Source organism: Triturus cristatus, chromosome 6 (genome assembly GCF_964204655.1).
Source record: "Triturus cristatus chromosome 6, aTriCri1.1, whole genome shotgun sequence".
In the NCBI taxonomy this organism is placed as follows: Eukaryota; Metazoa; Chordata; class Amphibia; order Caudata; family Salamandridae; genus Triturus; species Triturus cristatus.
The window spans coordinates 1,495,907,433-1,495,921,878 of NC_140589.1; the positions used below are offsets into that span (position 1 = coordinate 1,495,907,433).

General features: G+C 41.5%; 1 protein-coding gene across 1 annotated transcript in view; it reads right to left on the minus strand.

Moving 5' to 3' along the window:
• Positions 1-14,446, minus strand: part of NAPB (NSF attachment protein beta) — a 172,658-nt gene that overhangs the window by 87,775 nt on the left and 70,437 nt on the right. The window contains exons 2-5 of the mRNA XM_085612625.1: positions 11,538-11,617; positions 7,162-7,278; positions 5,756-5,802; positions 5,541-5,618 (exon numbers count right to left, since the gene is read on the minus strand). Of these exons, the coding sequence (XP_085468751.1) occupies positions 5,541-5,618; positions 5,756-5,802; positions 7,162-7,278; positions 11,538-11,617 (322 nt within the window). The remainder of the gene's footprint in view (positions 1-5,540; positions 5,619-5,755; positions 5,803-7,161; positions 7,279-11,537; positions 11,618-14,446) is intronic.

Consider the following 14,446-nt stretch of genomic DNA (forward strand, 5'->3'; position numbering starts at 1 on the left):
TGTAGGACATCTGCTCCCTTGTAGGCAATTCCAACAAAGTGTCCCTCTCATCACTAACAAAGCGGCCCCACAACCCTGCTGCCCAATCCTTCTCAGGGACCCGGTGGGCCAACATTGCAGCTTCATAAGCCCTACACCACTGACCAATATCCTCATTCTTGTAGAAATCTTTAACTCCATCTTTAGGGATGTAAGCTCATGTATGCTGCCACCAGAGGGAGGAACCTCTAAACTTTTGGCCTAGAGTTCCAATTCTCTCAATCCTCTATCATGCTCAAAATGCATTCTCTTTTCCTATAAGGTTAACTTCTTCATCTCAAATTCTATCCCAAGCTCCATTTTCTTGCTCTCTATGTCTTTCTGACCATTCATTTTGAGCCTAGCCAGCTCCAACTTATGCATCCTCTTCTTTGCTCTGTCCTCCAGCTCTCCTGGGGACAATCCTTTAGAAGAAACACTGCTGCCCGCCCCTGAAGGTGTTTTCCCTCCAGCTAGGCTCACTGGCCCCTCAAGCTGCCCATTTAAATCCTCTGCCTCCACTGCTGGCTCCTCAGGATGCTCAGAGGCATTCCTAGAGTCCACCCAGGCCCCCAGCGTCTTTTGGAATTCCTCCTTCTTGGTGAGGCCTTTCACAGAGATTTTAAATTTCTTGCACAAAGCTTTGAGATGAGCCACAGTGTAAGTATCTATTCTTTCTTCTTCCAACACAATGTCTACAGATACTACGGATGTTGACTTGCTCATGGTAGCAAAAAGACTGGCAGTTCTCAGGAATCAAAAATAGAAAAGAAGTTCCAAGGAAAAATTCTCTCAAAGTATGTGGTTTCGTTATGGTCTGCACTCACTAGTAGCGTACACCAATCACTGTATATGAATCACACATGCAAGTCCAAATCCTCACCGCTGACCACCAATGTTAGATTTGGGGGTCTCTAGTTGGCATAGGTAAGTACCTGTGACAAATAGGGACCCTTGCGTCTAGTCAGGGTAAGGGGCTACACTCCTAAAATAACCCCTGCTCACCCCCTTGGTAGCTTGGCATGAGCAGGCAGGCTTATCTCACAGGCAGTGTGTAAAATTACACCTTACACACCTCTGCTTCGAACGCCAAAGAGAATCAGCTCAATTCCAGTGGCTATTCTTTAAGTTCTAGCTTTTGCCTAACTATAATAACCGCTTCCATGCGGTGCACATTTCCCCGCTGTGTGGGCAAAGTCTACGCATGCGCAAATCCAGGCACACGCCCACCGTGACGTCAAACGACTGGGGTCCGTCCGACGCACGGAATATGGTAATAAAACTACGGGCGAATGGTTTGTATGACTTAAATAGTGCAAAAATAAACTGTTTGTTGCAATTTCGAGATAAATATCAAAATATAGAGTGTTTTGGATTAGCAGATGCTGAACACAAGGCTTAATCCAGTTGATGAGTAAAAGGTCAAGGTATGTTATTTATGTACTGAGATTCTGTTATGAGTGTCTTAGGGCCTCATTACGTGTTTGGCGGTCTTCCTGTGAGCCCACTCTCCAGCACCCTGCAGAAAGACCGCCAAATTCATTGTCAGACTACCCGACGGATTACGAGTTTATTCCTGTGCTGCCACTGTCCACAGCGGTGCCTTTCTAAGGCTCAAAGGAGAGACTTAGAAAGGCACGGCTGTGGGAGCACTGCAGCACGTTCCTGCACAGGAAGAAATGCACCATGTCGTGCATTTCTTCCCATTCGGGAACAGAGGGCACAGAAAGACTGAGGGGCACATCATGTGCCCCCCCCTGCATGCACACCCATACACAGAGGAGACAGGGGGCCCTGGTCCTCGCTGGTTTCCTCACTGCCATGAAAAGGAGGGCGGTGCGGAAACTGCAGCAGAACCACTAGCATATTGCAGCCTCTGACCATTACACCACCGGCGGTTGCTGCGGTCCTGTGGCGGTCCAATCAGCAAAGTTGTAATATGGCGGGTTGATCACCAGTCTGGCGGTCCACGGACTGCCACCGCGACTACAGCAGTCCAATGGATCGCCGTAGTCGTAATCAGGCCCTTAGTCTCAGAGACTACTGACCTGTGCCACCAGCACACAGTCACCATAAAAAGGAAGAATAGGGAGTAAAGCACAAGGGGATTTTCAAACAGAACACCAGCACCGCAGGCACACTTTTGTCATTCACTACACCTCAGGGTGGGTGGCATGGATGACATTAATGCGATTACCATCAACTGCATCATTAAGGGATCCATTATTACATGTGATATTATCCATCCCCAAATGCTCATAGAGTTGCATATGTAAAATGGGAAAAGTGAAACTAATTCTACAATACAGAAGCAACAGGCTAAAATATCCAGACTGACCGAATGCTATTCTAATGAAAGGGGGATAGTTAACAAATATATACCAGAACATTAGTATGCTGTGATCTTCGCTAAAGACAATGGGGCAGCAGTGGCCTATAAAACCTGGTAGTGGCCCGCTGCTCTCAACAGTACAATGTCCGAATAAGAGTCTCTGCCCATCTCTTTCTCCTGCCTCTTCCTAATATATGGATTGGATTGGGCAAAGAAAAATGAGAGAGGCAGAGCCTGTGCAGTATGGCACACAGGAGCATCTTCCCACCCCCATCTCCTTCCGTAGTTCAGAGTGTCACTGGAGCATCCGAAGGAGGAAGACCAGAATTCTGCTCTACTTCTAGGTCTCTCTGGCTCTAGTAAATGTGGAGAAGCAGTTTAGCTGAGCCCAGGGAGAACCAGGGGCTGACTTCAGCCTCCTTTCACACCTATTGCTGTTAATGTTTAACACGCAGATAGTAAATGTTGAACATTCACAGCAACATCTGTGAAACAAAGGCTTCAAGGACCCATGGGGGTGGGTTTCAATCCCCTGGGTCTCTGGGGGAGGCCTTTGTTTTTTTAATTAGATCAATCTGCCCTCATGGGACGGAATGTTTTTTAGAGCCTTATAGCAGGTCATAGTGGACTATACTGGCCATTAAAGGTCTGCTCCCTTTTTAAAGGCACTCACAGTCGATTCAGGAATTTACCCCTGGAGCTGGCATTTAAACCTGCTCTAATCAGAATACGCCAAAAAGAGATAGCATGGGACAGCAACATTGCAGGTATAACACAGACACCGAACAGGATCAGGACAGGCAGCAGCCGAGCAGTACCAGTTTCCTCACCCACACCAGGCAGGTCCAACCCAAGCAGGAGAAGTTCAAACATTCCTCATACACACAAGAGAGAACCAAAGTGAAGCATCAATGTATGCTTACTTACAAACACAGGACCAGAATGAAATCAAGTGTGCATGGTTTCCTCAGATAAAAAAAAAACAGTACAGTTTGAAAAGCATCGGAGAATGCTCCCATCACATATACAACCAGTACAGCATTGAAAACAGCAAGGCAAACCTCAACCTTGACTCTAAGACCGCCCCGGGGTACCGACGGACAGAGCGGGGCCCCTTTCCCTGAGTTGAGACCAGGTTGAGGTGAGGGCAGTGCCCACTTGTTATGGGCATCCGGTTTTGATTGTTCCTGACCTGACCGGTGCGGTAGGATTAGTTTATTCACATACCCTTTTTGAAATATTTTGTTGACACGTTTTCACACTCAACCACAGCAGTAATCTAGGTCCTGACGAATGCCCTGATACTTTTGATCTGGTGTGGGCAGAAACATGTTGACCGATCATGCTATGGACAATAGCATAATGACAAAATTATTTATGCCATATTGCCATTTTGCTTCTTAATCTTGACAAGGATCCTCTACCATTAAAGACTTTTTGAGCATCCTTAGCCATTTTTAAATTCACTTTATTATTTTTACTGCTGATTTTAGGATCTCCCGTTTGGCTCCTTGGGTAGGATTTCATCACAGACAACACCCGCGAGGGATCAGGTGACTATCCTCCTTTGGTGCTCCTTCCATGCTAGCGACCGGTTCACTGCTTTATGAACTGGTCCAGCAGGTTGGAGCAGGCAGACCCAGATGATAACAACAAATAACCACCTTAAGTGATTGATGGGTCCTGTTTCAGGAGAGGCTCTCTTATAGAGTTGTCACTTTTATATTGGGGTTCACCTTGGCTATTTTGTGCACGTTCTTTACTCAGTCCCAGACCCAGGTTGTTTCAGTGTTGTGAAACCTCATTCATACCCTGAAACATAAAAGCATGGACAGAAGCTGGAAGCTTCTTTCACAAGATCAGAAGTGTGTGCTACTTTCACAGAACCTACACAGCTGGCAGCAGTACCAGACTCCGTTAATTACCCACATTCAATATTGGACAACCTTATGGCAATATATTACAGGCTTTAGAGGTCAGCAAGTCTGATGAAGAAGGAGAGCCGAGATTTCTAAACCTCAGTATGACCCACAAGTCACACTGCCAGTTGGCCACACTTCATATCTGAACACAGACAAAAACTCATCTCTCCCTTTCCCTAATTCCAGACTTTGGCCATGCTTACAGAGTGCCCCAAATAACCTTGTTGTCAAGCTAGGAAACAGTGAGGCCTTAGGCCTGCATGGCACTAGTCGCTAGTACAGTGGGTGAAAGCAAATATTTGTATCACACAACACAACTACATTCCACTTTTCTGCTAACATATAGTTTCCCAACTTGGGCAATGTCCATAGTGAGACATCACATGCAGGTAGTGGAGTCTGGCTGTAAAGTGCATGGATAAAAGTGGGTCTTGCGGGGATGAACAACTCAGTCACTGTGTGCACCAAATGGCATCCCCTTGGAAGGGGCTTTGACCGTAGTAGCGCAACGCACAATATTCAGCGGAACTGTAAACAAAGCATGTAGTAATAAACATAGCACTCTTTTCATTATGAGATCAGTAACTAGGAGGTCCTCAAGGCTGCAGTCACAAAACAGTGAGACGCCTTTCAGCGCTGGGAAGGGCCTCACACCCAGGAAGTAAGTAGATGTTTGCTTGGCACACAAAGGGTGACATGGGCCCTAATGTTAGACCTCTGCCCCATTTTAAAAACAGTTACAATTAAAGTACAACGGTCCCTCACAATTTAGAGTCCTGGTGCAACTGCAACTCTTGCATTACTGATGTCTAATCCCCTGGCTCTACTGTCATTACTACCAACATCAGAGAGGACAGTGAGTGCCACATCATCCAGTGACATGGAAGCACCTTGCCAGGCCCTTAGCTCTTTGCCTTAACCTGATCCTATGGACTCTTTTGTAAGCCTTTTACCTCATTTCAGCCAAAAATGGGAGGCCAACCACAATGCTGCTGAAAAAACTTTAAGTGTGCCATGCTCTCACCAGTACCCACTCCTGCACGATATACTGTGGATGCAAAATATACAATGTTTGGTGCATGCTTGTTCCATTCACCACTGATGTAATATGTTCATTAAGTGGTGCTAGAGCATCATTGTATAAAAACACAGAAATAGCACCTAATGAATCATTCCATGAAATTGCTGCTACCATCACATATGAGGGCTATGTTGAAAGCAGTTTAAAATATAAAAAAGCAGAGATTTTGCGCAAAAACAACACTTACCTTTTCAATATCCACCATTTCCGTTTCGTAAATTTCTGCAATCGTTATGTGATGTTTGGCAGCGATAGTAAACCTTCCCTGTAAAAGGCAGCAGATTGAAAATCAAAGCATGCATTAATGGAAAATATTTCTCGGGAGCTTAATGTTAGGTAAAACCATGTTTAATACTGGCATTAGCAGCGATACATAAATGTGGTGACAATACAACTTCTTACCATATCTGTATAGATATCGATGGCTGTGTTTAGGCAGTTGATGGCCTCTGTTGCGTATGCATTTAAGAAAAAATAATGAAGTTTTTATGTTCGCATTTTATCACTTTGTTTTTTACTCTTATTGGTACATTCATCAGTTTTAAACTCAAGATCATTAACGGTGTAAACTAATGATTTTGATATGCAACACATCGGTAATTATCCAAAATTAATTAAAATTTTGTTAACAAATTTTCAAGTCATGAATCAGGAATCCACTAAAAAGCACTGCAAAATATTTAAAATGATTGGACTTTCTGGGCACCCCTGTCCCACTTACATAAATAACTTGTTTAAAAAAGATTTTGTTAGGCTAATATTTGTAGTCACACTACAATTAAATAACAGGTTTATACCCAACTCATTAGTATTCAATATATCAACAGGACGAATGTTTTGGGCGAAAGTGGGGATATGAACCTCCAACCTGCAAGTTACATACAGAACTCGGATTTACACTCTGAAAGGTTTTGCTGTTGAGACATCAAAAGTAGTACACTATCTAAGTATATCGGACCATTGCTACAACAGTCCTAAAATTAAAAGGCAAACTGAAAGGTGAAATGGACCACTGTCATTTGTTAGGCACAACTAATTTCAAGGGTTTGTAAGGCTCAAGTCAAAGGCCTTAGTTCATTCACCACGGCGCACTTGACATTTAGTTACCTGCGGTTTACGAGGATTACAATGGATACATTTGGGTAGCTAATTTCTTTTTTAAGGTAATTTGATCATTTAAAATGAGAGTGTACAAAATTATTACGCACAGGTCTGTCTTTGAGCCCTCATTACTGATGTTCTTTGATCATATCTTCTCTGGCGAGTAGGTCCACTCCCTCCTCGGGTGGTGTTTCAACACACCACTCCAATCCCACCACACTCCGGAGTAATGCAAACACTTCTCAATCTGTCCCTCTTAAGCTTTTCGCGGACTACTTTCCCCAGTGACCTGACTGGTACCTTTATTTGAATCCATTAAAGAAGAACAAGTCATTTTGCTAAGGTTGAATGTGATGCAACCCACTGTGTACATTTTATGGCCATAGATTGAGGTGACCGAGTCAGATTCTAAATTGTACATTGCTCAGACGACAGTACACCAATATAAGAACACACAAACAGTTTTATATTTATGGCAAACAAATATAGTTGCACTGGGTTTGTGCTTGGTGAAGAATGCTTGAAAACATGTATACATTTGAAAAACGTAAAGTAATGTTGGTTAGAACAATACAGTCCAAAACTAGCTTCTTTTTCGCAGCAGGCAATCTACAACATTAACTTCTACGTGCATGACGTTCAGAAATGCTCTCCACAATAAGATGCACTATCCATGCGTGATGCTACAAGTATTTCAAATGGCTTACCTTGAGGGTCTGCCTTTTTGTAGGCGTTTCCTGCATCTACAAAACTGGTGGCTGCGTCATGCTTGCTTTGCAGTTGCATATGTATTTTTGCAGCTTGGCAAAATGCATTCCCTGCGGCTAACATACAAAAGAAAAAAATGCATTACAATATGTTATTTTAACGATTTGTATAATTACATACAACCATCTCCCAGAAATTTAAAACATCCAACTATATACTATGAAGTGCCAGTAAACTCGAAGACACAAACAATTTCGATAGTGCATGAGAGATTGTTAATTTAAGTGGTTTATGCACACCATCACTAATCCAGTCTTCTGATAGTTTCGTTTGCATGCAAGTAAATCTATTTACACAGTTAGCTTTGATCTCCTTGGTAGTGCAACACAGTAAATCCATTTTTAATAATTGAGGGCACTAAACCTTTGTTTTGGCAGTCCAGACGGGCCGAGCTAGCGGGGAAGGTGGGATGGTCTTTGGGCAGAAATGGTGGGAGCATTCAAGTAGCGGCTTGGCAAATTGTAGCCAGCTTCGATGTCTGAGCACGCTGTGATTATAAAGTTGCAACTGCAAACTTCCAAGTTAAGATGAACCCCAGCTGCTGCCCATCATCTGGGATTAGTAACAAAAGTACAATACAACAAGACAGTCTTGGACAAATCTTTTTCATGGTTGGTGATACGATTTAAGTGTATCAGATCAGCAGTTGCTGGAACAGTTTTCATATAATTTAGTCTGACTTCCTCGTAATGTTCTACCGTAGCCCAGTTAATACCTTAGGGTAGCCCTTGTCTTTCGTAAGCCTCATCTGGGTTTTGCCAGTCCCTTTTCATTGGTGGGTTGACTTCTTAACACCCACAGAATTGCAGGCAGCTGCAGGAGGAGGACCATCTGTGGTGCATGAGAGGGGGCTGGGCTATGGGTTGCAGCCCATTCGTGTAGACGGACAACGAGGTCATGAACAAAGGGAGGACACACAAGATAATTTGTGATCTGCTGGCATTTTTATGACCGCCAATAACATGCCCAAAAAATACAACAAAATTAGAAAAAAAATAAGTATTGGATGATCGGAGAGGGGAATTTAACACAGAGCCAATACACAAGAGATTATTATTTTGTTAGGCTGTCTAACGGTAAAGGGGCACAACAAAATATTAATGAAGCACTGTGAAGCAACCATGCATGTTGAAGAACTATGTTAATGAACAAACTAGATCTTCACACTGTGGAAAATTGATTTTAGGAAAGTGAACACAGGCAGCTATTTTGATATGTTTTCAACTCCTTTGGCTTCCCAGGACAGCTAAGACCCCGCCATTTAAGTCAACTCAACTCCCAAACGGGAAATAAATCCCAGTACCACCTACTAAACCAAATCCTGTTTCCAGTTTAAGTTACTTCATGTAAGTTACTCTGTGCTTATAAGTTTGTGCCCAACCATATTTGCATGGTAGCTTAGTGATAAACAGTGATAATAGCAAAATATATATTAAAAAAAGAGAGCACTGGCGAATATGATGGAATATTAAAGTATTCAGCCTTTTTCTAGAGGAGAGACAGTCGCTGTTAGCACATAGGTGCAGAATACTGCAGAATGCTACAGAAAGCGGCAGCAAGACCCCGGAATGCACAGCTGTCCTTGCATTTCTGCCAGATTTCTGGAAAAGCAAAGATAAGGGACAAAGAATATCATATCATTCTCAGTAGGAACAAAATGGTGAACTTTTGCCCTGTGAACAGAAGAGTGCAAGGTCAGAGAACATCCAATGCACTATACAGAGTAAAGTAATTTCTAGTGCTTACCGGTAGCCAGTGAAGTGTCAGTATTTTAAAATAAAATTAATACTCAAGTTCAGCTCCAATTTGATGGGTCTCATGATCAATCTGGATGAAACAGAACATCCAGATTTTAAGTATATTGGAGCAATTACCTAATGATCAGATGGTTTCAAACTGGTTGGCAAGTGCAGCACTAAAAAAGAACTCAGATTTTTGTTATTTTAATATTGAAACAATTTTCGAAAAACCAGTTATTCATCTCTGTAAGGTGGTCAAAGCCCAGATTGCATCTGGTGTCAATTTCCGACCCTCTCCCAAAGTATATCCCTAAGAAAAATCTGAGAAAACAGAGACCCAAACAGGCCCTATTGTGCCTTTTAAAGCACCATTTTCGATATATTCAGTCTAAAAATCAATAGGGTTTATAGGCAATTCTGAATGGGGTGCTCCTTAAATAATGCAATATTTTTAAGGTGTGCTAAACAAGCCTGATACTCTGCACAAGTGATAAGCCAACACTAAGAAACTTCCAGTGGTGGCTAGTGAACTTTAAAGTAATGAGTTGCAACCGTATGTGATAAACTCAACTTTAAACATAGAATTCCTCTTCTGGCACAAAGCTTGCAAACTGTCCTAGGGGTGAGCTCCAAACTTTACCAATTATTCTGATTTCCACAATATTACTTTATTCAAATAATTAACACGGGAGAGTGATCAATGCCATAGAACCGACCCTTTCATTTTGTGTTAGTTCATCATTTAGTATATTCCGTCCCAAATACCAAGTGATGAATTGACACAAGAAATAAAGGGTCGGTTTTATGGCATTGATCACTCACTCTGAAGATCTCTACATTCAATCCTAGGTGAAAGATCGATTCAATCGCATGTTGCTTGAATCCTGTGAGTGGCCTGGGCCTCACTCAATTGCTCTGTGGGATCTGACAGCTACAACAGGTTTATCTTCCACATGTTTATTTTAAGAAGGATATATTTTTCCCCTCCATAGAGTAAGGTGATTATCAAGTTTTCAACTGTACCAGCATTTTCGTGTAGACTGTCGTGGGACTCAAGGATCATCTGTTCTGCTTAGAAACTCTTTTTACTTATTCATAGTTCACAATTGCTGCTCCCTGTGTTGTAATTAACACACCACTAGATTGATGGTTTAATGAAGCTGGTATTTATCTTAATTTCACCTTCACCTCTAATTTTATTGAAGGTCTCCAGCTTACTCAGCCTGTTTGGTGCCTCCTTTAGGAATAAGGAGGCTTACACATTATAGAGCCACTCTGGAAAGCTGAAGCAGCAGACCCTCCGTTCCACCAGAGTGTGTATGGTGTTAATGTGTGTCTGTTTGCATGCTGCGGTTGTTGTAGACGGGATTGCACACAATGTACGAAATATACCCGATTCAACCACCCCAGTTTCCACCAGGTGGCTGCAGTATGCTGGAAATTGCATTTGCTTCCGTTGCTACCCTGATGCACTATCTCAGGAGATATGGATTCATCTACAAAAATCACTTGCCTGCTGCTCAGTATGGTAGGGGGTGGGCTGAGGGAGAGAGCAAAGAAGACCAAGATTTTTCGCAGGAACCATAATACCCCTAAGTATCTCTCCGGAGTCTTCTCCACTAAATCAATGTTTTTAGTGCCTTCGGAGTCTTCTCATACCTCAGAAGGTTCTCAGTGAAGAAGCCCAGCAACAAGCTCGAAACAAAGGAGCCATGTTAAGAGCATGGTTGTAGATTATGTGAGCACAATCAGAGAACAATTCAATAGTCCATAGTGTATCACATATGTCAAATTATTTATTCGGTTCCTCTGATACAAATATTCTTTTCTTCTGTGCTTAGTTTCACAGAAACATAGTTCTTTCTAACTTCATAAATCTAAGCCAACACATGTTTCGTCCAGCACACCCGCTATGACTTTCTCAAGGCTAGAACCATTAGATCTTTTGTGTAATCTAGGTATCAAGGTTAATTCCTACACCATAACTGAAATGTACGACCTTTTCAAAAGAATATTAAATATCTTGAGCTATCAGCCATAGTTTGAGCTGAAAACCCTAAACTCCCGTATTACGGTCCCTCTCAGGACCTCACACACCGGTGTCATGTTAACCGTGCGGCCTACTCTGCTTAACCACCTGCAGCCGAACTATTCCTTCCCAACCAGATTTTGACAAAGCACTAATCTCTTTACATAGATTTAAGGCCCCAATCATCACTATAGCCAACTCAAAATGAGGAACGGTTGACCCGGACATGTCAGCCCTACTTCTGACAATTAACTTGTGTCTACAGAATCAGCGGACTCTGACAGGCGTATTAATCATCACTGAATTATTATTAATAAGAAACTAAATATCAAATTGCAATTTTAATTTCACAGACATATCCACCATATGTACTGGGCCACAATTGCACTCATAAATCACTTTTCTTTATGTGCTTGCTGTGAGCATGCTAACTAGGTAAGTTCGCTGAAAAAGAATACCATTGTAAATCTGGGGTGGTTTAGAGAGACATTCCTTCTTTTATCAAGCAAAAAACAGATAGCCAGAAAGAAACGCAACATTCCCCTACCACTCCAGTTTTTGGCCATCTTGAACATGTTGGCAGCTCTGGCATACATCTCACATGCCTCTTCAACTTTTGTGTTTCCACTAAAAAAAATAAGAGAGAAAAATATGATGACAAACAAAATGAGACTTGTGCATAGTAACATTACAAAAAGTAGCTTTTAATACCTTCCGCAACTATGGCTTTGATTGCAAGTCATTTAGCATATTTAAAAAACACAACATACATAAATATGAAGGTAAAAAAGAAAGTAAATACATTGAAGCAATGTCCCAAATGATATTTATGTCATTCATGGGAGTAAACCCGATTCACCACCAATTAACATACTGATAAAATGAAAATCTTTAAGGAGGCAAGTTGCTCATATCTCAATTGTCATGTGCTGTACCCATACAGAAACAAATTTCAATGGCTGTTTGACACAAACATATGGAAAATTATGCTATTTTGATCAACTTTATCACGTTGTATAAACTACCGTCAGGTTTTTGCATTATATTAAATAAATGACAAAAACGTTTGTAAAGTTCTGTGTTATTTACAGGTATCGCCATAACTTTATTTTTCTAAATTTATTAACAGGTTACTAGCAATCCAAAACTTTAATGCCCTTCATTTACTTTGACTACCAACGCTTGCTACGTGAAAAAGTTATACCTTTTTTGAAGTTTTAAAATGTTTGCATTCACACCAATTTTTTTCTGAACTGATACCCAGGAAAACTGTATGTCCCTTTTTCCTAATATACTGACCAGATTAATACCATTTCTAATTATATGTGATGATTGTTCTAGAAATAACACCAACAAAAGTCTTAACATTTGTAAAATTATGGCTGTCTTGGCTTTCTCCGATTGAACAAAGGGCAGATATGCGTCTAATATATGGTCTGACTATTGAAGTTCACTGAAGAGGAACCAATGCGAGACCTTAGATGCTTAATACATTTTTAAAAAGAGTTGCCACAAATTTGTTGCATTAGTGTCTTCATAGATAAGATGAAGCCTGGATTCAGAGACTGTTGTGTGGCTAATCTCCACTTGGAAGAGCAGGAGCTGCAACGCCCAGAGTAATCAAGAAGAACTGAAGAAACTTGAGACTGCACCTACTAGTGTGCCTTTAATGACCTCATGGTCGACTTCTTAGACACCTGCCAAACTGACTTTTAATGGGCACCTAGGAATGTGACTTCTTGGTGGACAGGCGCAGAGCCACATGAAGGTTGCTGAATCCTCTGACATTGTGGGAGTCTGATAACCCACAATGAACCAAAAATGCATTACAAAGTTCTCTCAATTTTACCCACAGACTGCTAGGCTTGTTCTGCTAGCTGATTTTGCTGCCCTGAGAAGTCATTTGTTGGATTGTGTGTCTGAGCGTTCTTGGAATATTGGTGTTTGAAACTGAATGTATTCTCTGATCCTAAACAAGGGTGTCCCTTTGTGGGTGAGAGGTGCCATTCTGTTCAGTGCTACAGATCCAAGGCGTGACAGGAATATTGTGATCGCAACCTGTAAATTTAAATGCAGGGCCCTGAAACATTAGACCCTCAATAGTTGCAGGTTGAATCAATCTGTGTCCTGGTACCATTTGAACCATGACTTGTTCAGGAAGAATTTGAGTCACTAATGGTTCCCTGAACAGTATCCAATAGCCCTCTATTACCAGGAACAAAGCTGGGCGCCCTAGTGCACCAGACACTCGAGCAATGGGATACTTTGCTAACCAATAGTAGCTACTTTTCAGTGTTTTGATTTGCAGTTCACTTTTGATTTCTGGACTATTGACGTTGGGGCACAATACATAAAACCCTAGCTTCTGCGCTTTGATCTATCCCCATTGAACCAAGAGGTTTAGAGGAAACTAGGACAACCTGCAGAAATATAGTACCTTGAGTACATTGCAGCAATCCATTTCATGAGGTACAACTGATATGTCTGATGATTGCCCCTTTGGTTACCTTAGCACTGTAAAGGACAAAGGGCTTGCCTGATCACAATCACTGTACAATGTGCATCTGTTTCACTGCAGAGATTTGGTCCCTTGCACTATAATTTTCAAAGTGCTAGAATAATGTCTGGGTTCATATGTAAGCCTGGAAACTGCTAGGACTTCCGGGTACTCAGTGCCGTGCCTGCTTTTTACCTTCCTATCTTTCTATGTGTAAATAAATACCTAGTGTTTATATAAGTAATAATGGTGTTTGATTACTATAGCATACTGAATCTGATGTATGTAAGTATTTGTACGGAAAACAGAGCAAACCCAGTGAAAAAGCAATGGAGTGAACAGGGGTTTAGAGTAGGTAACTGCATACGATAAAAGAGAAGGTAAATATAGGTGAGGTGATGGGTGTCTACAATGGAGTGATAAAAGGCGTCGGGTTGAGGGGGTGAGCAGGAATGGCAAAATACATTATTTGGGGTGGTGACCCCACTACAAGGCTGTGCTTTAAAAGATGAGGTGCAGAAGAAAACAGGATTTGATCCAATTTAGGAATCCGGGGGACCCCCATCAAACATAGATATAACAATCACTTGACTTAGCCTCATAACAACTCCAGGCCCGTATCCTATAAGCGTCTTGTTCCTTTCAGTAATCGCTTTCATATACCTTATCACATTTACACCAGCCCCCACTCTAATAGCCAAATCTTGAAACAGGAAATGATTTCTCAAAATGATCTTTACATTTGACTAATTCCAAATAATGTTACAAACCATATAATGAAGAACATTTTTCATTCACATCTTTTAATGACAAAACGAGTTTAACAAAAACATATATAACCAAAATCACAGTGACATTCCCAAGGACATATGTCTTAAATACATAGATAACATAAACAAGTGTTCAACATATAATAATCTGATTATTTAATTTAGTTATTTTCTTAGCATGGATAATCT